General features: G+C 40.7%; 3 protein-coding genes across 14 annotated transcripts in view; all 3 read left to right on the top strand.

Annotated features, from left to right (window-relative positions):
• The window catches only part of ubr5 (ubiquitin protein ligase E3 component n-recognin 5), a 39,940-nt gene extending 36,005 nt beyond the window's left edge, over positions 1-3,935 (top strand). For 6 of the 8 annotated variants that reach the window (XM_068323217.1, XM_068323216.1, XM_068323214.1 and 3 more), the window contains 10 exons: positions 80-224; positions 474-604; positions 737-797; positions 979-1,160; positions 1,353-1,437; positions 1,532-1,687; positions 2,080-2,193; positions 2,308-2,452; positions 2,570-2,655; positions 3,196-3,935. In XM_068323217.1, the coding sequence (XP_068179318.1) occupies positions 80-224; positions 474-604; positions 737-797; positions 979-1,160; positions 1,353-1,437; positions 1,532-1,687; positions 2,080-2,193; positions 2,308-2,452; positions 2,570-2,655; positions 3,196-3,408 (1,318 nt within the window). In that variant the 3' untranslated portion in view covers positions 3,409-3,935. The remainder of the gene's footprint in view (positions 1-79; positions 225-473; positions 605-736; positions 798-978; positions 1,161-1,352; positions 1,438-1,531; positions 1,688-2,079; positions 2,194-2,307; positions 2,453-2,569; positions 2,656-3,195) is intronic. The other 2 variants (XM_068323218.1, XM_068323212.1) reach the window with 1 other exon arrangement.
• A 738-nt stretch (positions 3,936-4,673) lies between these two features.
• mtdhb (metadherin b) lies at positions 4,674-12,972 on the top strand. 5 transcript variants are annotated; one of them, XM_068324371.1, is made up of 13 exons: positions 4,674-5,307; positions 5,554-5,673; positions 6,309-6,390; positions 6,699-6,863; positions 7,169-7,219; positions 7,427-7,567; positions 8,728-8,784; positions 8,886-8,948; positions 9,053-9,192; positions 9,895-10,008; positions 11,211-11,318; positions 11,635-11,713; positions 12,020-12,972. In XM_068324371.1, exons 1-13 carry the CDS (start codon positions 4,978-4,980, stop codon positions 12,073-12,075), a joined length of 1,506 nt encoding a protein of 501 aa, XP_068180472.1. In that variant the 5' UTR covers positions 4,674-4,977; the 3' UTR covers positions 12,076-12,972. The 5 variants fall into 5 exon arrangements, with proteins under 5 accessions (XP_068180472.1, XP_068180475.1, XP_068180473.1 ...); XM_068324374.1 differs by lacking the exon at positions 7,427-7,567; XM_068324372.1 differs by lacking the exon at positions 8,886-8,948.
• A 1,658-nt stretch (positions 12,973-14,630) lies between these two features.
• Positions 14,631-25,161, top strand: LOC137601771 (lysosomal-associated transmembrane protein 4B-like). Its single transcript, XM_068324155.1, has 7 exons — positions 14,631-14,834; positions 15,724-15,835; positions 17,491-17,564; positions 17,923-18,045; positions 18,184-18,282; positions 20,697-20,792; positions 24,072-25,161. The coding sequence occupies exons 1-7, from the start codon at positions 14,739-14,741 to the stop codon at positions 24,150-24,152; spliced, it is 681 nt and encodes a 226-aa protein (XP_068180256.1). The 5' UTR covers positions 14,631-14,738; the 3' UTR covers positions 24,153-25,161.
• The last annotated feature ends 348 nt before the right edge of the window (positions 25,162-25,509 follow it).

The following is a 25,509-nucleotide window of genomic DNA, read 5'->3' as shown; positions in this document are numbered from 1 at the left end:
CATCTGTGCTCTTTCCTCATTTAACAAAGGGATGCATGCTGTGAGACATGAGGTGAACATGTGTGTTTATATTCTACAGAGATTCCAGGCGGCAGCTGTCGATAGATACCAGGCCTTTCAGGCCTTCATCAGAGGGAAACCCCAGCGATGAGCCTGACCCCCTGCCTGCACACAGACAAGCCTTGGGTGAAAGGCTCTACCCACGTGTACATGCAATGCAACCGGTAATAAACCATCTCTATATATTATAGTTCAGTGACCACAGCAGACAGTTATGCGTGTAAGAACAGGTCAACATATTTTCACTGCTACCATTAAATTATAACTGTAAAACTTTGAAAACCACATGATCTTTTACTGGTCTGATGGCCTGATAAATTTTCAAAGAATAAACACACCGGTGTAGTCTGTGACTGCCAGTCTGTCTAACTGATGGTTTCCTTCAGCTCACTCAGACTGTCTGTTTATCTTAGGCATTTGCCAGTAAAATTACTGGCATGTTGCTGGAGCTGTCCCCAGCCCAGCTGCTGCTGCTGCTGGCCAGTGAGGATTCCCTCCGAGCCAGAGTGGAGGAAGCCATGGAGCTTCTGATCGCACACGGAAGGTATCGTATGAGAGTTAGTCAAGCTTACACAGACACTCCATTTAAGAAAATATAATTTATATGTTCTGTTTTATATGGCAGAATATTTTCAAATTTTAACGTTTTAAAGAAATATGAACCTGTGTTTTATAGGGAAAATGGTGCTGACAGCATATTGGACTTGGGTCTGCTGGAGGCTCCTGAGAAAGCACAAGTAACCTCAACATTTCTGTTTCTAATCAATAATATCCTAATGTGTGAAATGGCTTTATTTCCACTGTGAAAGCAGAATTTTGGAGGTTTACACTTCAAATGCTTCTGTATAATGGATTTAGTAGTCTCTCGCTACAGCCAGTCTTGTTTCTCTTAAAAACAGTCTTGCCTCTCATTTGTAGCAGCAGGAGAACCGTAAGCGTCATGGCACAACCCGCAGTGTGGTGGACATGGAGCTGGACGACCCAGATGAGGGCGACGACAATGCTCCTCTGTTTTACCAGCCTGGAAAACGAGGCTTTTACTCTCCTCGGCCTGGCAAGAATACGGAGGCCAGGCTAAACTGCTTCCGTAACATTGGCAGGTAAAGATTTAACTTGTCATTTGTTCATTAAACATTTGCGTGAAGAAAAATTTAAACATTGTTAAATGTCTAGTTTGAACACTTAATTATGCCTAAATGAAAAGAACAAAGCAATGGGAAATTAGTCAGATCTTTGAAGTGGGAAATCCTAAATTACTGTAAATGTGTTTTTTGTTGTTGTTTTTTGTACAGAATACTGGGATTATGTCTACTTCAGAATGAACTCTGTCCAATTACATTGAATCGGCATGTCATCAAAGTGCTGCTTGGAAGGAAGGTAAGGCAGGATGGCATAATAATGAGATTGTAACTGTTTTCCATGTGGCTTTTCAGATTGAGGTTTCTGAACCTTCTTATAATTGACACTGCAGGTGAACTGGCATGACTTTGCATTCTTTGACCCCGTAATGTACGAGAGCCTGCGGCAGCTAATCCGCCATTCTCAGGCTGGAGAAGCAGAGGCAGTATTTGCTGCCATGGACCTGGCCTTTGCCATCGACCTCTGCAAGGAGGAAGGGTCTGGACAGGTAGAGGAACTCGCCGTCATTATGTCAACATTGGTTTTAACATTACATGATAGAAAAAGAATTATTAACTTGTGTTGTTAACATTAAAACTACACTGCTTTTAATACAAATGTGCAGTGACCTGATCATGCTACTTTACTCAACGTAGAATTCCCCCCCCTTTTTTTTCACCTAAATTATGAACGTACTACCGATTATTTTAAAATTTTTATTTTCAGAAAAAATATTGACATGATTTCTCTTCATCTTATTTCATGTATCATCAGATTAAACTTAAAAAAATCAGATAACTCAGATAAAGTATCACAGCCTGAGGCTCTGTTTTTGAAAGCGTAATCTGAATAAACATGTTAAACACAGTGTTTGTTGTTTTATTGTTTTTACTGGGCCAGGTGGAGCTTCTGTCTGGTGGGGTCAACATGCCAGTAACTCCCCTCAATGTGTACGAGTACGTGAGAAAGTACGCCGAGCACAGAATGCTGGTGGTAGCAGAGCAGCCGCTCCATGTAAGTGATGTAGTGACAACATGTTATTCCCACATGAGTGGATAAACATATTAAAGTGTGTCAGAACGCAGATTAAATTTTTGGCACCACTAAGTGATTTCACACTTTTTACAGGCGATGAGGAAGGGTTTACTCGATGTGCTCCCTAAGAACGCACTGGAGGACCTGACGGCTGAGGACTTCAGGCTTCTGGTCAACGGCTGTGGAGAAGTCAATGTTCAGATGCTCATTAGCTTCACTTCTTTCAATGATGAATCAGGTATGTGGGTCTCTCTTGATCATCTCATTTTTGTGTCTATTTTCCTTCCAGTTCTGTTCTCATTCAGAAATGATAGATTTATGATTGTATTTTTAAGACCTGTTCTTCTTCCAACAGGGGAAAATGCAGAAAAGCTCCTGCAGTTTAAACGTTGGTTCTGGTCCATAGTAGAAAAGATGAGCATGACCGAGAGGCAAGATCTGGTAAGTTTGTCGTTGAGTTCTCAACTGTACTTACAATTTTCCATGATAGCATGTGGTTCATAACTTGAAACTGAAACAGACGGATCAGTCTGTAATGGTTCAACCAGTTGTAGCTGCACATATGAAATGTGAAAACGTACAGTAGTGAATTTTCAGTTCTGTTTCTCTCAATGGCTTCTGGTATTACAACAATACATTTAGTGTTTGAGGGCTAAAGAAAAAGGATGTACCGTACTTTAACTGAATTTGTCTCTGTTGGTTCCAGTTTTTAACTGGGATGTAAAATCAAACATTTCTTTGTGAAGCAGTGATGTGGTTTAACAGCAGCATAGTCTTACAGAGGAAGGAAGACGAGCCTTTGGTCTCTGAATTCATTGTACTACGTCAAGTAATATGTATGATTAACACAAGTGAACAAAGCAATGAATATTCAAATCCTCTCTTGTGCTACCCATTTTGCCTTTTGTTTGTTTTGGTATGGAAAAGAGAATAAAAAGTATGTATTGAGTTGAAAAGGTAATAATGTTTTTGTCCTCTCAGGTGTATTTCTGGACGTCCAGCCCGTCTCTGCCAGCTAGTGAGGAAGGCTTCCAGCCGATGCCCTCCATCACCATCCGGCCCCCAGATGACCAGCACCTTCCCACGGCCAATACCTGCATCTCACGTCTCTACGTGCCACTCTATTCTTCAAAACAGATACTCAAACAGAAACTCTTGCTAGCCATTAAAACCAAGAATTTTGGTTTTGTGTAGAGATTTGACAGAAGAGTTTAAAAAAAGGAAGAAAACAAAAACATGTTTACTGTTGTGTAATATTTACCTAGCTCCATTTTGTAGATTTATTTTTTGTCTATACAATTTTATGAAATTCGACATACTGTCACTATCTCCCCAGGCAGTAATATTTGTTTGTGTTGTGAACACAAACAGTTTGTTATTTTAATTTCAATTTTTATTGTTTTTCTTTTGTGTTAATGAAGAGGAGGTCTACAGAACAGAACATTCCTGCATTGGCACTGTAAAATGTGAAGCCCACAGCCCTGCTCTATTGGCTTAAACCATCGCTTCCTAGGAATGTGGTTTGACAGAAGGCTGTCTGCCGAAACCCAGCCAAAGATGACAGCAGTAGAAGTATTTAAAAGAAGAAGACACTGTGATTATAAGTTTTTCCTTCCCTAAAAAAGTACTATCACTGACAGGTCACTGCTGCCTTTGTGGAAAGTCCTCTTTTTCTTGTACAGGGGGAGTAGGGAATTTCAAAATAAACTTGGATGCAAACACATTGTCCGGTCTTTTTTGTTGCTTCATGTTAACCATGGTGATGAATCAATGCTGTATTATTATGATAAGAGGCTTCAATGTTTGACCTGCCACAGTGATATTTACTCAACATTTATGGCTTACTGATAAAGCTGTCTGCAATTAGGGATAGTATTTTACTAATTATATTCATACGCCGTTTTGCACAAGACTTGAGTGATGCCGCTTTTGTGTGTTTTATATAAATCAACAACTTGAAACGAACAAAATGTAAATTTGACAAAAAACAATACCAGTGACTACTGGGTTTTGGTTCTCCATCCAACCCACTTTTAACCAATCGGTATGCCGGAAGTCTCTTCTATAGAAGCTATCGCGGCATTAATGTGTTGCCTTCAAACGTTTTCTTTTTTGGTCAGAAAAGGAAAACCTTGAATCCACTTGGAAAGCGCGATTATAAATCCTAAGTAAGTACACAATACTGTGCTTTTCAAGAGGTAAATTACCCTCGCAAAAAATGAAATGCTGAATGAGGAATCCAAACGCTTAAACGTTCTTGTACGTTGTCGTTTCCTCTACCTCTGAAAACAGGTGGTAACTTTTATTCAAAAACGATAACAGCAATTAAAATAGACATCTGTACTCCGATGGCATCAATGGTCATCTACAACTGTGACGAAATAAACGAAGTTCAAGTTTACAAGTATCAGTGAACGCAACGCTTCTCGAGTCAAGACGGAGCCATATGAGGTGAACCTGTTTTTCTCGCGGCCACAGTGAACGCATTGTGGTGGTCATAGAACGGCTGCATATCATCATACGATGATAGAGGCTAGCTCGATGGCTAGTTAGCTGTTCGTCACCAGTCTGTGATAAATTTGGGAACATAATTTGACCGTTCGGTTAGGTTGATGTTGGTGTCGAAGGAGGGGATGCATTTCTATATCATCATGTCGAAGCCGTTCCGTTACTTTTAACAAGGACTAAGTTAGGGTTAGGGTTAGCTTGCAGTTAACGGTAAGCAAAGCGTGACGAATCGGTCTGCAGTTTGAAAGAATACTAATGGAGCAGTGGCAGGACGCGGCCTCTCAGCAGGTCAGACTGCTTACAAATCGTTTGAATGAACTGTTATCCAAAGGTCTGGGGTGGCTACGCTCCGAACTCGGCATGGATTTGGGACTGAAGCCCGATCTTATTCCGCCGTGGGTGATCCTTTTAGCAGCGTGTAGCGGGCTGGTACTGATGGTCGCCCTTTGGGCCTCATTGTGCCGCTCTGTCTTCAAAAAACGACCCTCTGTAAGCTCCGTGGACGACGGCACTGAGGTAAAGCGAGGTGTCAGTAAACCCGTCAAATCTGAGGAACCGAAGAAAAAAAGGAGAAAGACGGACAAGGTACGCTGCTTGAATGTCACTCGTCTACCTTCCACCTCCTTTCATAGAGCCGCACCATTAGCTGTCAAAGCTAAGCTAGCTGTCAAGCTAACGCCACAGTGACAGTTGAATCTCTGGACATGGCTAGCATGTGGCTATCGGCCATGCTAACCATAGATGCAGTTCACTATTAATTGCGTTCAAACAATGTATCTCAAAACTTGTTATAGCTTTCTGAGTAACATTTGTCTTGAATGTGCCTTCTAGAAAGCCCAGTCTAACGGAAGAGCCATCGCTGAGCCGCAGGAGGAAGCCATAGTCTCGGAGGAGATAGTGCCACATCAGCAGCCGCCCCCATCAGAGGTCAAGCCCGAAAAGGCTGGAGAGGTAATTCACCAAAGCCATTTAAAAACATACATCAGAAGGCGATTTAACCATCTTAGTATGTACAAAATGATTGTGGAGTATAGATTACAATTATTTGAATGGTAGCACTTAATTCCTGTTTGTAATTCCTAATATAATGTTGTCAGTACCAGTGACTAATGCAAACAAAGAACCCACCACGTTATGAATTTACAGTTTTCTACAATTTATGAACAACATATGTAGCAAAAACATGAAGGATCACCGCTTAGGCCAGCTCGAGGTGCAGCCTTTCATTTCATGTCAATCACAGGATACCACAAAGTAACACAAACTGTGGTTCTAAAGGTGCTGGAGTCAAAAGATGTCGTGTTTTTACACCAAGACACGGAAATAGTTCTTGCTAACAGGACATGTAACGTTTAGGGAGTCGTGGTCGTTGGATGTAATTTCACTTATAAATAGCCTCAGCTTGAGCGTGGTCATTTGAGTCTCAGCAAGTAAGAGTCAGCATGGAGTTACTGCAGCTTGCTCAGTTGCCATTCTTGGGTGTGAAATCATATGAGCTGCGTAGTATCTCCACTGTAGCGTCTAGCTTTGTGTCAGGTAAATGACCACGTTTTTACCTTTTACATCAAGTGTTAATCGTCTTGCAGGGAAAAAAATCTAAGAAGAAAGTCAAACAGGCTGTAAAGGAGAACAAAACACTGACTGCAGATGGCAAGGAACCAGAAGATGGTAAGTTATCATGAATTATGTAGATCATAATTCTCGGTTTTTGTGCTATCTAGGTGTGGTGTCATGCAAGAAGTGGCCTGTCTTAATTTATTTGATTTTCTCATATTAAGCCATCATTTGTTAGTTCTGCTGAGAACTAGCTGTATGCTCTTGTTCTCAACAGATTATATTCACCATGTATATGAACAGCCTCTGTTTCTGTTACTTCATCTTGCCTAATCCAGTTTGTTTCCTCACTAATCCCATAATAATGAACCCATACAGCATTCTAGAACTAAGTTCATGCTGCACTTATTTTCAATGTTGAGGCATGTGGGAGACCAAGGTCAGCAACAAGGAGAAGCGTGAGCAACGCAAGAAGGACAAAAGCTCCAGCGACGGCTCAGCCAGTCCTGGGGGAGCGGACACACCTGTGAGCACTCCGTCAGAGCAGCCCAAGGTCCCTGCAGCGTCCAGCCAGAAGAAGAAAAAAGGTGGCTGTGAAAAGATGGGACCTTTTTAAAAATATTCTGATTAACGTGACGATTAACATGTTTTTGAAAGGTTTAAAATTTAGACAAGGAGTTTGCAGCTGGGTTGAGTTCTTTAGTAATGTACAAAGACCAAGCTGTCCAGGCCATCTTGGTTGAACTGCTTAAAGTCGCTCCAGAACAGAAATCCTTGTTGTTACATTTGGACAGGCCATAGACTGTTTGAAGAGTTGGCCCCCAGTGTTTTTTTTACAAGTGCTTTACTCCTTTACTGGAGGTCAATTAAACTTTTTTATTATTATTTTCAGGAGAATCCACCAAAGCAAAGCAAGAGAAAGTTGAACCTGTTGTACCTCAAGGTAACTATCAGCAGAAAATGCTTCCCTCATTGACTGATAAGCAGATCATAAAGGCCCAAAGCCGTCATATCTCAGCTTAACGTAATCTTTGGTTTGATTGAGACAATCAAACCAAAGGTTTACATGTCTCACTCTCATGATAATCATCACTCAACAATGATATCAGTGTCATTGTGACTGCAAGTCAAGTGTTTGTCTTCTTAACAGTAAACAACAGCGAGGTTGCTGCAATAGCTGCTGGTAGGACTAACATGGCTGTTAAAGCTCCTGCTCACACTGTGCTTGCGAAGACTGACACCTGGACAAGCAGCAGAGAGCCAGCGTCACTGTGGGGCGGAGACATCGATGGTAAAAACGCTTTAACTTTACTGATAAACATCTCGTTTGTTAAAACCTTCATGCGTTGGTCAGATGCTTCAGAGCTTGATGGTGTGTCTTGAACTTGTTGATGTCTGATGACCTCAGTTTTTGAGGTCGTGATGTGCATCATCTTTAAATTCATTGTTGATCTTGGAAATAATCTATCCTCCAGACACTTTAACTGTTATTGACCGAGTACATTTTCATCCACAGTTTAAAGATGGCAATAGTCCCATTGGTGGGCCTTTTTGATAGTAAATATCCATATGAACAGTGAGGTGGATGGTATAACAGCAGCTCATGCCACAGGAATGATCCCTCATTTATTGTTGGGAATCAGTCGCTTTTATTTAACAATCTATTGTTTCACTCACAAGTGGTTGATAAGCCTGTCACACATGTTTTCTTTCCCCACCTCTGCAGCCTTGTCTGAACTGCTTACGCTGCTTTGTGTCCGTTTCATTTTTGTTGGGAGTAGGTTAATGTGGAAAATATTAAAGTTCAGTCTTTTTTTGATCAATTAAGTTGTTAAATTGAAATCAGCATTTGCCAAATTCATCATGCTAAAACAATGTAGATCTCCAATTTCAGTATTATTTTCCTGTAGTTTCTATTCTACCCAACAGGCATTATTTAGAACTGATTAGTATTAGGTTAGAGGAGGACAGATTTAATTACCTTTTAAATATGCAGCTACAATATTGCTGTATCAAATACAGTAATCACTCGTTACTCGCGGTTAATGCGTTCCAGGACCACCCATGAAAAACAAAATTCTGCAATATAGCAACAAACTTTTTTTCTTATTGTTTACGGTAATTTAAACAACATATGAACCCTCCCCATACTGATATTAAACCACTTTATATCTGTATTACCTTTTCCGACACGCTAATAGACTGTTTAAAGCACTTTTGTGTTAAATAAAAGTGTTTCTTTAATACATGGAAGTGCCCTGCATTCCGTGAGTCTCGGAAAGCAGCGCACACACGGATGCTGTCAGCCAATAGCATGCGCGTACAGTAGCACGTGACTACCTACTAAAAATCCATGATGCAGTGAACCCGTGCATCTTAACGCCCGAATAAGCGAGGGGATGCTGTATAGAAACATCTGCACAGTGTCAAGGCATCATTTCTTTGTTATAGAGTCATGGACAATGATTGAGACGGGGATGACTACATCATTATCTGGACTGAGTACTGGTAAGTGTCAGGACAATCCGCTGATGTGACCAGTGCAGGTCACCACTAGAGGGCGTAGTTTTCTGTAGTGGTCAGGTTGGCTTTTATTCTGTGTCTTGTAGAGCCAGTGAGAGACCTGCCCTGGCTCACTCAGCCCAGAGTAGATGATGAGTGGTCTGGACTCAGTAAGGCCAAATATTAGCTTGATATTTGGTTCGATTAGATTTTGATGTGAGTTACCAGTTCTGGTGTACTCCAGATGTGTTCAGACAGGAATTGTATTTTTCAGGTGGTGGATCAGTTGACCCGAGCTCTGACTGGAATGCCCCCTCTGAAGCCTGGGGAAACTATGAAGAGCCCACTCCTGTGGCCCCTCCAGCTCAGGAGAAGCCCACCCCTGAGATGAAGGTCAATTTGATTGATGGAGCGGTAAGTTGACCCAGGCTTGAACAACGCTAAGCTTTTAGTTATTTGGAAGTTTCACTCATAATAAACATTAATTTGTGACTCCTTCTGTCTCACCTGGTTCATCCAATGTTCACCTGTGTTTAGGTCATTTAGCCCCGAGGGGTATTAGCCAGAATATTCTTTAGACTGTGCATACTTGAAGATTGAATTATATAGGTAAAACCATTTTGTTTATGGTACCTACCACTAGGTGGCACCAGACCAATTTAACCTAATTGGAAAAATCATCTAATTATTCCATTAACCGCGAGGGATTTGCTGTATTTAAAATTCAGGTAAAAAAGAATCAAGGTAAAGTAATATAAACGTTTTATTGAAAAATATTAACGCACACATGTACATGTGTGTGTTACATGTTCACACCCACAGATATTTTTCTTGCAGTTAGAACTCTGATTAAGGACCTTTTCACCTCTAGTCTTTTTTTCACTGGAGCAGGTGAGCTGCATGTGGAGAAGGCTTGTCTTAAACAAAGTAGCTGAATCAATTCAAATGCATTCAATGAGTGGGGTTCTCCCATGATGTGTGTTCATGGAACAGACTTCGTACCACTTAATGTCATTATTTACAAAAGGTTAAATCAGCTCTGGTGTTTTGTTGCTGCTTTTTTGATTCATATCTTTATTGCTCTGAACTATTTTTCTGTCTGCATGTATTTGTTAGGATGATGATGACGACGAAGAAAAGGACAAGGGAGAGACTTCTGCTGACGGTGGGTCTAAAACTAAAAAGAAGAAAAAGAAGAAGAAGAAGGTTGCTGAGGAGGCAGCTGGTCAGGTAACGTCCCACAGAGTGCTGAAACAGAGTTGACCTTCAGATGCTGTAAAGATGAAGATGTGTGTCGATGTTCACAATGAGCGGTGATAGAATTCATAGTTATGAAACGCACTTTGTGTTAAAGAGGAAATATCTACATACATATTCTTGAGTGTTTTCTGCTGTCTGATATTTGTATCCCTGTACATTTTGGAGGCACACGTCTAACACTTTACTAAATTTATACTAAATTTGTCAAGTTGTTTTGCAAGTTATGAATACAAGATATAAATACAAGTAGTCCTCAACCTACAAACACAATTGGTTCCGAGAAGTTGTTTGTAAGTTGAATTATTGGCAAATTATTATTTATTGAATTTCAGTCTATAATATCTATTTTTTAGGTCATTAAAATGTCATTACTACTTTAAATAAACTACTATTCCATAAGACTGACCAGAGACAATTACAGGACATTAAAACAACACATAATAAATGAAATCCTGTACCGTAATGTAAGTTTAACATATCTACCTCTGCTGAATGAATTTTCTCCTACTACATCACAATTTGAACTGGAAATTCAATCTGGCTTATCTGTCACTATATCTCTGTCTCTCTTTTCCTTGCCCTGTCTCTATCCTGAGTATATTTCTTTTCCCACCCAACCGGTCAAGGCGGATGACCGCCCTCCAGAGTCTTGGTCCTGCCCGGAGTTTCTTCCTCAATGAGGGAGTTTTTCCCCGCCACCGTCACTTCTCCTTGCTCTGGAGGGTTTTGTTGGGTTTCTGTCTGTTAAAGCGCTTCGAAATGTCTGACGATGTGATTAAGCACTATATAAATAAAGGTTGATTGATTGAAAAGTTCACAGGGATGTGGATAAAAGGAAACGCTGCAGATGACACCAACGAAAGAAGAAAAGACTACATGAAGTCTGACATCAGAGCAAACTTCACTTAGTCTTGATATTTTCTGAGTCATTTTAACTTGTCATGTGGAGAATCTATGGCGTGTTAATGTTACGCTGCTCTGCGACTGTTGTGGCAGAAATGGGAACTACAATAGTTGGATTTGGTAACGCACAGTTGTTCATATTTTGAGGACTACCTGTACTGCTGTATTTGATATACTATTATTGTGTCAGCCCACATTATGAACGAATTTCAACTGATATGTTTTTTAAATGTATTTTGATATAGTTATGTGCTTGTCCTCCTGTGCAGGGTGAGGAGCCACAGAAGGACGCGACACCTGCCACCTCAATGAAGAAGCCGTTCCCTGTTCAGGAGGTTTCTGCTGCCATCCAGCCTGTCAAGGCAGCCTCTGTTGAGGTTAGTGGTGCTGATGTCTGACACAGGGTCACTTCAACTGGTCTGTTCAGACTGATGGCGTGAGAAGCAGCCACAACTTGACACAAAATATAACTTCCTTTTTCAGAGGCAAAAATATGAAAAGCCACGCAAAGAACATCTCTTAAGGGCAATCTGAATGGAACAGAAAAGCTTTAATACAGGAACTCATATTCTGCTGGAAGTGCGGAACAGTTTCCTTTCTGCTGTATTTTGTCACTGCAACAGCTTTGTTTTTGGTTGATGTTGCTGTCATTTATTCCCTTGCTGAGAACAGCTATTGTTACTTTTTTTATAGACCCGAGTGACGCAGCCTGTGAAGGACAACATATCTCAAAAAACCCCTGTCACACAAGTGCCACAGAAGCCAACTGATGGTGAGTCCTCTGTCCAGTAGAGCAGCCTTCCAGATCCTACACCAGACACAGCATATAAATGTGTGTTCCCATGAAAAACTTTTTATTTCTAAGCAGGCTTGGCTGCTCAGTCTCTGGATGTAGAGAGCATACACAGCACTAACCCTCACCCACACATACAGGTCATTTCTTGACAGTGGTCATGAGTGTTTTGGCTTTAAAAATCACTAAGCTAAGAATAAGTTTTTCCTGTGAACAGAAAAACAATGTGAATCACATTCAGACTCGTTTGAGTAAACTCCTTCTTTCTCTTTTCGGAAAAACTAGAGGAGAGCCAAGCACCTAAGCCGGCAAAGAAGAAGAAGGCGAGGAGAGAGACATGAGACGAGCTCTGCAGACCACTGTATGCAAAAGACTTCATATCCTGTTTATGCAACAACTTTTGTGAGAAGAATTTTGAACTAAGGTCTTCACAATGGACTTCAAACCTGTCTGGAAACGGAAACTACTTTTATACATGTTGCGTGTCAGCCGATGGATCACTGAAAACTCAACCTAGATGCAGTGCAGTCTAATGTAATTGGTTGTTGAGTTTTTTTTGCTTACGCATTTGATACTCCTGATTATGTCTTCTAATTCCACTGAATAAAATAACTGACTGAATGAGCTGTAATGTAATAATTAGACGTGTAGAAAATACTGACATGTTCAGAAATTTAATGTTGTGTTGGCTAACAACTGGAGTTTACTGTGTAGAGAATGAAAACAGTCAACGAGCATCGGGTGATGCAACACTGGGCCATAATATTGAACTGGCCTTTGCTTTTGAAGTCTTTTATTAAGACCTTACATTTGTGATGGTACTGTGAGCGCTGATTGGTGACTAGAGGAAAGAGATCAATGTTTCGTGTCAGCAGTCGTGGCCCAAAAGGGTGTAAACATGCGTGACTTAAACCTGAGCATTGGCAGCTGCAGAAAAGCGAACGTATGCTTTGGATTCTTGCAATCTCATCTGTGACAACGGCATTTCATTTCAGTCCACTGCTATGTTCCTTGTCTGACGCTGTATAGCATTGTTGCAAGACAGCTGTTTCTTTTTGTTTGAAAGCTGACTGCTCTGCCATGTGGGAACCCTGATTGTAGATTTATCATTGCCGTCTCTTCAACATCATGAATTTCCACCTGTGATTGACTCACAAATCTTGAGAACCTTTTGTAAAACATGTTTGTAAGAAAAGAAAAGCTAAAGCCATATGTAAAAAGAGTAAATAAAGGCCAGTTTTTCTATATTGTCTCAGATTCGTTTTTTTAGGTCATGAATATTAATAAAACAGAATGGTGGGTAATGCCAAATTAGGTTTATGAGCTGTCCAGACCTGTGAACTAACCTTAAAAACCACACAAGGCAACACAGCAGAACTCTGAACAGTAGAGAATTAGATGTTTGTTTAGACAGGAGAGGAAAAGGAAACAGTGGAAATAGCCTTTAAGTAGTTAACAGATGAGACCTGTTCACAGGTTTTAAGTCTAACTCAAATGATGGATTATATCATTTGATTTGATCTTGTCTGTCAAACTGGCGTTAATCCTCAGAAGGATTGGTAAATACCCCCTAATCCTCTTGCGTCAAGTTGACCAGACTGAAGCAGGAAGCCTGAGGATAACAAAACCAGCATGTTTGTTTTAGAGCGCTTTCAAATTGCCATACAGGTGACAAGGCCCGTTAGACTTCCCTAACTACTATTTCCTTACCTTTCAACATTTTACGCACAGAATAATTCTCAGGCTGGACATGTCCTAGCAAGTTCTATCTAATTTTTGTAAAATAATTCATTAGGTAAAATAAATCATTATTCTCTTTAGCAAACAACTATTGCACTTTTTGTGTTCCATCAATACTTTTTCATAGCTTCACTGATAGTTTTATGATTAGCATATAGACATCATCCTGTTACTTGTTCTTCATCCAGTAACGGGATGGTGTCAGTATATTTGCACAGTTACTGTATATAAATATGGTTTAGCACATGACTGTTTGCATCATCCTTAGCTCTAACAAGGCCTGTCAGCAAACCTTAATAAGAGGTTGTTAGTTGGCCAAGTGTTTGATGGATCACCAGCCAGGATATCTGAGCATTCTGTTTTAAAGAAAATATAAATGTTCTTATCATGAAAATAATTACGCTTCATCTTAACATGGAAATAAGCCTTTGTCAGTAATATTTGCTCTCTGTTTTTTATTCTTAATGATGTAGTGTTAAAAGACTGAAAATATTCTAGCCATATGATGAGATGATTCTGGTAGTAAGTCGTCAACAAATACTTTTCAGATTTTGATCTGGATCCACATAGAACCTAGTTCATTCATTCATTCATCTTCTTTACCGCTTCATCTGCTGTAGCAGGTTGTGGGAAACTGGAGCCTATCTTAGCTGACTCAGGGCATGAGGCGGGGGGAACTCCGGGTGTGATGCCAGTGCACCACAGAGACACATAAAACCTAGTTGTTTTCTTTAATTATAACATATGGAAATGTAAAAAAAATGCATTAAAATCTTGGAATGTTTTAACACTGTAAATCATCCTGCTACCCTCTCCCCCCAATAAAAGGATAAACTAAAAAGGTCAGTAAGTAGAGCACCTCAGGTTTGGGCTGATGTACTAGATTTGACATGCACATAAACATTATCCACATGAATATTTGTACATCTCTATTTGTATTTACAAAATCGTGCATTATTCTAGTCAGTAGTTCTTACTTCATCCTGCTTACAACTCAACAGACCAAGAGACACCCAACTCACCCTCTTTTTGTCAAGTACTGTAATAACGCAAACAGGAACATTTACCGGACTTTTATTTTGAAACAGGAAGTACCGGTAACCCTCACGGTGTCTTGACGCCAGCCCCCAGTTCCGCTCCGTTAAGCCGCTCACAGTGACGAGGACCGGACGGGTCAGAGACGCACGGTCCCTGGTGGGTCTACCTCCTCCACGGACACCCGTGTAATTCCAAATGCTTGCGCTCCTGTGATAATACGTACACGATGGTGCTCGCCCCGTGGGACCGCTGGTACTCCGCCAGCTGCTGCCTGTGCTGCCATGTCCGCACAGGAACCATCATCCTGGGGGTCTGGTACATGGTGAGCACCGCCTCTCTCCGGTCCCCCGCTGGACTTCCAGAAAACAAGTCCGCAACCTGCCTTCAGGAATTATTTAAATAATATTTTATAGCTTGTAGTATACATTATTTTACTGCAAAACAAATTAATTTTTTTAGTAATTATATTAAAGTAATTATTATCTTCTCTTATAAATAAAGGGAAATTTGAAGTATGTACTGTTGTGTCCTACTTATGTTAATTTATGCATTTGCTTATTTATTTGTTCTTGTTTATTCAGTGGAGAGTTGGGTTGTTTTACCTGTATCCACAAATTTTGCGGATACAGGTAAAAAACAAATGATAAACAAATGATAAAATTGTAACATGAAATACTGGTGCCTGTATGTTTTTGTACATATCTTTTCCCTTTTGTGCGTCACAGTTAACCTGAACATACAGGACGTGGTGACATTAAACCAAACAACACCTGGAACAATCCTCTTGTCTCCATGAATAAATGAGCACTAGGCCTCTTCAGGTAGCAGGTTCTGTGTCAGGCAATCTATTGACTGCAGAGAATTTTCCATTACATTCACCTCATCAACGTGGATGAATGAGTCATCTCTGTAATGAGTCATCTGCAAAATAGGCACACATGCACAGCTTTCAATGTATAATGTCATGGTATCAGAGCACCTTTATTTCTAAGGTTTAGTCGTCATTATTTGAGGTTTATATAGTTTGTAGATAGAGAGGAATATTGGATTTCATTTTGATTCGCTGCAGTCCGTGAATATTTAAATGTAATGTGTCAGATTACCTTAAACATCCGCCCATTTTAACTGTTCCACCGTCTCGTGTCCATATTGCCCCCCACCTGTTTTTCCATGTTGCTGCATTAAGTACCCATATGCCCTCTTTCCCTAAGCTCATCAACGCCGTGGTGTTGCTCATCCTGCTCTCAGCGCTCAGTGATCCTGACCAATACCACCTGACCAGTGCTGAGTTGGCTAATGACCTGGATGTCATGGATGATGCCAGTAAGTAGCTCTGGCCAGTGTGTAAGTGAGGCCCCACAAAGCTACAGTCAGCCTGATCGTTATGAATCTGTGAAGACGAGCAGGTTGTTGGGTTCTGTGAAGGAAAACTCTGCTGCCCTCTGTGGTGTGTAATTTACACCTTAGACTAAATCCTCTAAAATGGACCCTGACAGGTAAATTAATATTTGCTTGGGAAATGATCAGATCAATAGGTTTGTCAGCTGACTAATACAATGATTTACTGTAGCTTCAAAAGGACCTCAAACGGTTGTTTAAGCGCTGGTCAATTTGTCTTCAAACACACACACACACACACACACACACACACACACACACACACACACACACACACACACACACACACACACACACACACACACACACACACACACACACACACACACACACACACACACACACACACACTACCAGTGTACATCTACACAAGGCATTTCTTCAGGCTGGAGACTGGAGGCCAGAGGCTGACTGGGAATGACTGTGTTGTCCCAGCCTAAAGGTCTGTTAGGAATGGAATCTTCAAAATGCAACAAATATTCTCAAAGCAAATAAACCGAGGTGGCGCACCACAATGGAGCTCCCCTTCACTGCATGCCCACAGGCCCCTTGTGTGTGTGTGTGTGTGTGTGTGTGTGTGTGTTACAAGGCCTATGCAAACTATATATGCATGTGTGTGGTTACCAGCTGTTAGAGTGAGCTCTAATTTTTCTTCAGGGATTATAACAGTATACTGAATGCAAAAAAATAAAATAAATAAACCTGCTGTGATTATTTCTCCGTACACTCTGTTGCGTTATTGTTATGCTGTTTTGTACAGAACTGAAGCAAGTGGAGGAAGTTATCTGATAATACAAGTAAAGAATTAATTTTCACTGGGGGATAGTAGTAAAATGTTTTGTTTTTGTTCTTTTTTTTCTAATTTCATACCTCTTGTGTACAATACTTGGGGAAAAAGAACAATCACTGATGTCTCCATATGATCTAGAACACATCAGAGTCTGATCTGGATCTGGTGATCTTGATTTAACAGATAATAATGATACAGAATTTAACTAATATCCATATTATATTGATAGGTTCTAATGATGTTGAGTTCAAACCTTGTTTCTATCATCCATAGCTGTCCAAAAACTGATAGATAGATAGATAGATAGATAGATAGATAGATAGATAGATAGATAGATATTAGACGTATCTCAGTTTAAATTGGTGTTGTGTAGCATCTTAGATTCAGTAAAGTGTGATGCTGCTTACCTTTTTGACTTTCTGCTCATTTAGACTTTAAATAGGGCATGTTCCAGTCTGTGTCTCAGAGGTACTAAACATTCATCTATTCATTATGATGTTGTCCAGGAGAAATGTTGAGCTGAGCTCACATTCATTCCCAGAAGTGCCACATGCGCTGGCCTTATGTAACAGAATTAATTTTGATGTTATGTTGAGTCGATATGAGGTCAGGCTGACACGGAGCAAATGAGGAGCTTAATCCCTTGTCTGGTTTAAAGATGATGCTGTGCCGATTTTGTTTTGCTTTGATCAGCTAAACATGATGTTGTCAAAATATCAGATTTTAGATTTGTACCTGAATGTGTCTCAGCCAAAGTGATGACCTTTGATTACGTCTCCCTCTGCTGCAGACATGTGCATCGCCTCCGCCATCTCTCTGCTGATGATTCTCATCTGTGGAATGGCAACTTATGGTGCATACAAGGTAAACTAGATAGTCTATTTCCTGTTGGTCCTTCTGAACCAATGCTGTAGATTTAAATAAATGTACTATCTGTGTCAACAAACATGGAAATCAGAAAACCTGAAGCTGGTTTCTCTCACATGAACGAATTTTGAACTGGTTAAAAATTATTGATGCTACTGTGCTACTGCAGGAATTATATACACTACATCTCCTTTTGAAGCCTTTACTAACAACAAATCCAAACACAATTCCTCCTATTTGATAACTTTATAAGTACCATAATCTCCCTCCGACCCAATTTAGTCTAATATATATCCAGTGTCCTATTAAAGCACATCTGACTTTTCTTGAAACCTAAAACATGTCTCGGTTTCAGCTCCGTGCGGCCTGGATCATCCCATTCTTCTGCTACCAAATATTTGATCTTGCACTGAACACCCTGGTGGCTGTCAGCATTGTGGTTTACCCCAGCACAATACAGGACTACCTGCAGCAACTGGTAGGAAAGCTTTTCCTACCGAGAGAGAAAAACATTTTATTTCTGTCATAAATACTGACAGTTCATATGTCAGTGTTGAAAGGTGCTCTTTGATGTCAAATAAATGTTCTGCTGCTTGGTTTCTGAACTTGTGTGCAGCCGGATAACTTCCCATATAAAGAGGAGATCGGTGGTCTCAGTAACGTCTGCTTGGTCCTTGTTGTTCTGCTCTTCATCAGCTGTATCCTCGGATTCAAGGTAAGGCTTTCTTCCTGGGGTTACCTCTGCTAATGAGGTCAGATTTTCATCCTGTCTCTTTACCTGTTGGTTGGGTTATGAGTAAAATCATGCAACACCTGCAAGACAGATTTTCACAAGACTCAGTGGTAAGATGGCATGAAGACCAGGAAAGATGTTACACTTTAGTGCAAATTAGGACAAAGAGGCAGATCCCAGCATCTTTTGTATTTTTGCTAAATAATGCACAAATACTAGAGTGATTTCCACAGATCTTTGTGGAGGGGTGAGGCATGGGAATGGAAAACTACACAGAAATGTGCATGATTGTTCCTGTTTGACACAGGTTTGTATTTTTCTGGTTTGATTGTAATTGTTCGAATCCCACTCTGTGTGGAGTTTTCATGTTCTCTCTGTGTCTGCGTGGGTTCTCTCCGGGTTCTCCGGCTTCCTCCCACCTCCAAAAACATGCGCTTTAGGTTAATTGGCCAGTCCCAAATTGCCTGTAGGAGTGAGTGTGTGTGTGTGTGTGTGCGCCGTATGCCAGATGGGATAGGCTCCAGCTCCTTGTGACCTGCTGCGGCAGATAAAGCGGAGGAAAATGAATGAATGAATGAATGATTCTAATTCATGTATTTTCGTTGTGGCTTTAGTAGAACTTTTTGTTCTTTGCATGCCTGTTAGATCTAAATTTGCATGGCATCAAATTTTCTTTTAGTATTACAGAACCCTGTGAAAGAGATTTGGATTTTTTTTGTATAACTTTCATTCCAACTTCAACTTCCTGCAGTGCTTTCAATAACTCAGAGGAATGAAGACCCCAAGTATTAAAAGTTAGAGATAATAATCATGATCATAATCATAACTGATCATCTCTAAAGAGATTCTGTTCTCTTGACCATGTTCATGGTAGACGTGTTTGAGAAGTTTGAGAAGGAAAATGAGTGTTTTATACAAGTGCTCCTGTAAAAGATATGACAGTGAGCCTGGATGAAGAATGCTAGAACCCTGAAGCCAAAGTGTCTGAATAGAATTCAGAGTCTAGAGACACGTCAGCATGCCTGCTGTCTGATAGTGACATGGGTTCTAAAACTTTCCCACATTCTTGAGAAGATTTATTATCAAAGTAAGACATTACTTTACATGTGTCTGTGGCCACATAGAGGGAAATCTGTGTCGGTGGCCTCACAAACTGGTGGAGGATATTTGGTATAGACATAGAACAGACCCTGAAAAGTTTCAATTAGTGCCACCAGAACATCAAATTAATCTAAATATATCAACAAATTAAAGCTGTGTTGAAATGAGCTCTCCCAGAAGATTTGTTCACGTACCTGTAACCCTAGAACGGCACTCAGCGGATTGTATCTCACCACCAAGATCCAGCGTTCCTTTTAGTTTCAAAATCACTCATTACCATGTAGCCTGTGTAACAACATGGAAGGACCTGATAATGATACACTTTACTTTTGTCTCGCAAAGCTGCAAGCATCGCTGTAGCGTCCCGTGTTGCTCTACCTGCATGCTCTAGCCGTGTGTATTAAATATCCAAGCTACAAGCATTAGCTGGAGATTATAAGACAGACTGCTGCTCATAATGACTTGGTTGCACTCCTGTAGATAATGGCATATTTTTTACAAAGCTCATTCAGCACCTCCAGGACCTCCACGTCCATGCGACTGATGGAGTAATTTAATTTGCACCCTTGGTATGGTTTACAGGGAGCGATAAATTGAGTGGCGATGCTGCCAATGGTTCTATGCATGTTCCTGTGGGGGGTATTGAAATAACCGAGCTGTCGGAGCATTAAAGCAGCTCTTAATTGGGTTTTATAGAAGTTAGAAAGCTCAGTGGGGTTTCGGTCTAGTGGCTGCAGCAGATGGCATTTGTTTGACTTCCAGGAGCAAAAACTGCCTACTGGGTCAGAAAATTGCTGGATGACAGAGAACAACAGGAACTTGTCTCAGATGTTCTTACTTGTTGTATATCGATCAGATCAACTATAAAACAGAGGCCAAATCCAAGTGAGGGTCTGGAATATTGTCTGTAATTTTTTGTGTTAACGTTATATTTTGGAAATCCTTGGCATGTACTGTTACATGAAAAAAGAGGGAGCTGATTAAATGCTGTACAACACCCTTAGTGTTGCTGGTAATTAATGATATTTAATTATTTTTGACAAATTTGACTGAATTGACATTTGAGTTTTGATTAAAATGTCAGCTGCACAAACGTCTCCATCCATGCTGTTAATGTGGTTAACGACCTTGTGTGTGTCGTAATGCAGAAACAACTGTATACACAGATTTATTGACTATAAATACATTTTAAAATTACTTACTGCAACTCATTACTTTATTGAATGACAGATTATGTGGATTTCAGGCAGTTAAAGTTTGTAATCTGAGTTTTGGTTCTGTGTCTCTGAAATCAGGCCTACCTTATAGCGTGTGTGTGGAACTGCTACAGATACGTGAGCGGACGGGGTTCCTCTGAGATCCTGCTCTACGTCACGCCCAACGACACCACCGTAAGTCAACTCTGATAACCGCTGTACGACTCATGTGTGTGTGTGTGTGGGTATATGTATATATGCCCACACATTCTTGATGGGAATGAACATATCTGTTAAGCACAACTTTGTGTCTTTTATTGTGATTTACATTTTTTTAGCAATTTTTATTTCGCGCTTAGTTATGAAAAGACATTGCATAAGTGTTTCCTCAGAAACTAATACGCTATACAATCAAAAGCCATTTTCTCCAGTGATTTATAAGCAGTTCTTCCTTCTCTACAGCTCAAATGTACGATGTTCTATCACAGACACATCTGCTGTGATTGACAACTCGGTCTGTAGCTCAGAGCATCTGTCTTGAGTTAGTTCTTAGTGATGCTTTCTCCCGAGCCACTTGAAACATCTTGAGCAAATATAAATCTCTGAAGTATTTTTTCTTCCAAATGCCTTTTAGAATTAGACAAGATTTTGGAATTTCATATCCCATTACATCACAGACAGCAGAGTGAACACCCCTCAGAATAAATCTGTGTATTTCTAAAAATGAGTGTTTGTTCAATTTGGCTGTTTTGCCTTAATTTTTTTTATTTTAAATTTTATTTGTACTGAAATAAGGAATTATTCAGTTTGTAAGACAGTTCATTAAAATAATATTGTCAGAGCTTTTGGGTTGGTTATGCTCCATGCTTCTACAAGTACCTTTGTGAGAGCGTGTGATGTATCCTTGTTTGTTTTAATATTTTTAATGCAATAGTCTGCGATCTGAATAAGACTGAGCATAATGAGCTGTTACAAACCTCTTTTTGTGTCGCCCCACGGTCTGAGCCCTACAAATAACAGACATTCATAATGTACAGCAAACCTTTTAAACAAATCCTACCAGCGTTCAATATTTCTCCCATGGATTTAAGCATTTGCCTTGTAAACCAAATGAGTCGTGAGTCAGATATTATAAAACTTGAGAAATGAAGAAAAAAATCATTGCTGTGCACATATGCTCAATGTTAGAATCTTCATAATCCATTAAATGTTTATATCTATTTCTTTTATCTGAAGATCCAACATAAAAAGTATTAGAGCTTTATTTGCTACTTTCTTGCACCTCCAAAAACAACAAATCATCTTTTGTGGAAAGTTATTTCCTTTTTCAATCCACACTAATTTACATTTCTATCACTGGAGTGGTTTCCTCCCCTCAGTCTGGCAACAGTGAAGTCATCATTTTGAGGGAGGAAGGAATTACAGTATAAAGTCAGGCCGTCACAGAAGGTGATTTTAAACAGGCAGCTGTGGATGAATGAACAGACTAAAACAGAAAGAAGAGGCGCCATGGTGACAGAGTGGTTGTAGGCAGAGCAGCAGAGTGGTAAGGGAGCTCCGCAGTTACAGTATTCAGTTTTCACTAATATTGCATAAAAGATAATCAGCCATTTGACTCTTCTTCTCCAATATCATCAACTGAGATGATCAACACAAAGAACAATGTCTCACACTCTTTTCAGTATCATAGTATCTTAAATCATTTACCTGTTTACCAAGATTCAAATCATATCCTCAGATTTAAATCATCCAGAAGGCAGAATACTTTAATTGAGAGAGACAAAATGCGTGTTCAGCATGAACACACCAAGAGCTGGTTCTACCACTGCAGCATGTTGACCTTCACATGCATTTTTCAAAACTCCGCACCCCTTGGTCTGCAGCTGACGACTCCTGAGAGTGTGACATTCCTCGTAATTTGAAACAACCCACCACAGTCGACAGCTTTCGGGTCTGTGGCTTTATGTGATGTTTTGGGGGTCATAAGAAACAACACGGGGCCTCCTGATGGCTTTTACACCTGAACTGTAAAGAGAAAGTCAGATGGCCATCTCTGTGACTTCATTAGCCAGAAACACAGACGTCTGTTCCTTCACTTCCTGACATGAGTCTAATTTCTACAGTTATGCTTTTTCAATCTGAGGCAGGTCATTCAATTAGAGCTCCTCACAGACCACAGGCAGGTTTGTGGCTTTTGGCTGGCAGCTCTTCTGATTATACATCAGTAATGTAGTGTTCAGAAGCCCACAAATGCATTCCACGTAAGGGGAATTCATAGAAATACTGAAGTCATTCATGAATGAATGACTGAATACTGAAGTGTTTCACAGCCACACATGCTGGTAACCTTCCGGAAACCTCAGAATATCTCTTGATGAGGTTGTTAACACTGATGACTTCTCCTTAGACACTGATGTTGTATTTCTTTACACTAATGGCACATAAACCCTTCACAGGGATTTTGTGCAAGGTTTTCATTTGGTTCACAGTGGATTTTATCAGTTCCTCCATGTTTCCATGTGATTCCCTTCAAAATCAAAGCTTGTGAGATGGTCTTGAATGTGCTGCTGATGGCCCTACCTGAAGGATGTAAACAAAGTTTAGAGGATATTAAATACCACAATCTCTAGGATTTACCTGGAAATGAGATTGTCATCCTTAAGATCAATCAGACGGGCATTGATCCTTGTAGGGGATCTAGCCTAAGCCAATGGCAAAGTCATCCTTTAAAGATCATTATAGTTCACCCTCAAAGACGAAAGTCATGATGCGGACGAGAAAACCACAGACTCATGCTTAGCATGTGACTCCACACAACCTGTGCTTTGCTTGTCCTTGTCGCTTGGAGCAGCGACAAGGACGTCTTCCTGCCACTCCCTGCAACCTGTTGTAGGATCTGTATTCTCCCCACACTCTGATCCCGGTGTCGTTGTTGTTGTGTATGTGGAATGCTTCAAAGGGGACTGGTGCATGGCAGGAACGTCCATCTTCATGAGTCAAGCGTGGGCCTGACCCCATACCATAACGGATCTCCTAGGAGCCTTCTTTTTCCCACGTCCTGTCTTTCCTTCTGAACCATAACCAGCAACTCTCTTCCTCGGCCTCCTACGCAAGATCATGACGAGCCCACCTCCTGTTGGATCCTGTGACTCCTAGTCTAGCCACTGTGTGTATGTCCCGGTGAAGCTCCTACACCGGACCTCCACTGGGAAGATGAACAGTCTCCACCCAGCTTGTGCACATGTTGCTACCAGTTCCACGTACTTGTCCTTGTTACACTCGTTCGCGGCCTCCATGTGTTCCTCTCATGGGACCGTCAGATCTACCATGATGACGACTTTGGCAGATGCTGACCAGAGCATGATTTCTGGACGTAGGGATGTCTGCAAGCTTGCGCAGGACCTTGTCATTGTGTAACATTACCAGACTCAGACTGTCCGTTTCTCTTCCTCTTTCCTCTTAATCTGTCTGCAGGTGCTGCTACCTCCGTATGACAACAGCGTTAGCATCCCTCCAAAGCAGGCTCCTCCACCTTACACCAGCGCTACAGCATGAAAGCATTCCCAGCATCCTGCTGACCTGACCACGCTGTTAATGAAGCCCTGATGAGTGAACTTTATGCACCACACTGCCTCTCCAGGTTTCACTATATCCATTAATATATTATTGCTACACTACAGCCACGCATGCTCTGGCACGCACAAAAACATACACTTATGTACATGCACATACATCTACCACCATTGTGACCTCTCACCCACCCCTTGTTATTTATTTCTGTCATTGATCCTGAGCCTCCCCCTGCGTGTTTTTGTGTTTCTGTGGTCCTAGAAATGATGCGCATTATTTATGGTTTGAATTTGGATGTAAAAAGGCGCTAGATTTTATTATCAACCCTACTATGTAGTGTGTGTGACTGTTCTGGTGTTTTTGTGTCTCATGTTTTATAGACATACTTATCTTATGCACAGTTGCCCACCAGAGCAAAGCATGGTCTTGTTTTTGTCTCGTCTCTGCTAACAGTCAGTGTTTGATTGCCTTCATTCCTAAATTTCTCTCTGATCGGGTGCCCTCCGCCAATCACCTTGACTGGAAGGTCTCCCAAAGAAATGGATCAGCTTATATCCTGACCTGGTCAGAGGGCTATCTAGCTTAAATCACTCGTATCATCCTGCTGTTTATTCAACTGTAAGATTGTCTGTATTGTGTTATCAATATGAGGAGTGTTGAGTTGTGCTTCATGTTTTTCAAATGTAACTGTGTGTTTCTACTGATTGATGATAAAATGTCATGAGCTATTTATTTTGATAGCACTGGTCTGGAATCAGTTTGCTCTCTGAGTTGTTATGAATGCTTGGGGGAACCCGGAGCAGCGACTCAGGGCCTCTCAATAAATGTAGATGCTGGTTGTGTTTTTTCAATTCAGGCGTCTGGAGCTTCTGGTTTGTGTAAACACGCAAATCTGCTCCACCAGATGCATCCATTGGCACGCTGCTCTCTTCACAACAATTTGCTGCAGGACAAAGAAATTCAACCCAGACTACCACCAGTATATGAAAGTAAAGATGTGATATTTGTCTATTAAAATCTGATTTCTCTGAAACATGTTTGTCTATATTTTCAGTTTGAAGTATAAGCTTGTACCTGAATTTAAATTCTAATTTGTTATTGACGAAATGTTTAAAATGCAATTTTTTTCCTCTATGCTATGCTTAGCCAAAAGAGCAGATGTGACCCTGGAACCCTTCAGAGGTGTGTAACAGTGCTCATTGTGTGGGTGGTTGCTACCCCCCAAGGTGACTGGAAGTATGATGACTACTCACTAAGTTTTTCCATAAACTGTTACTCCAATCAGGAAGTGGATGGAAGCAAAATCATGCAAGCATTACTTTCACTGTGGCTAGGACCGTTT

This window comes from Antennarius striatus, chromosome 9 (assembly GCF_040054535.1).
Source record: "Antennarius striatus isolate MH-2024 chromosome 9, ASM4005453v1, whole genome shotgun sequence".
NCBI lineage: Eukaryota > Metazoa > Chordata > Actinopteri > Lophiiformes > Antennariidae > Antennarius > Antennarius striatus.
The sequence above is the reverse complement of the archived record's forward strand: the minus strand, read 5'-3'. Positions and strand labels throughout refer to the sequence as shown.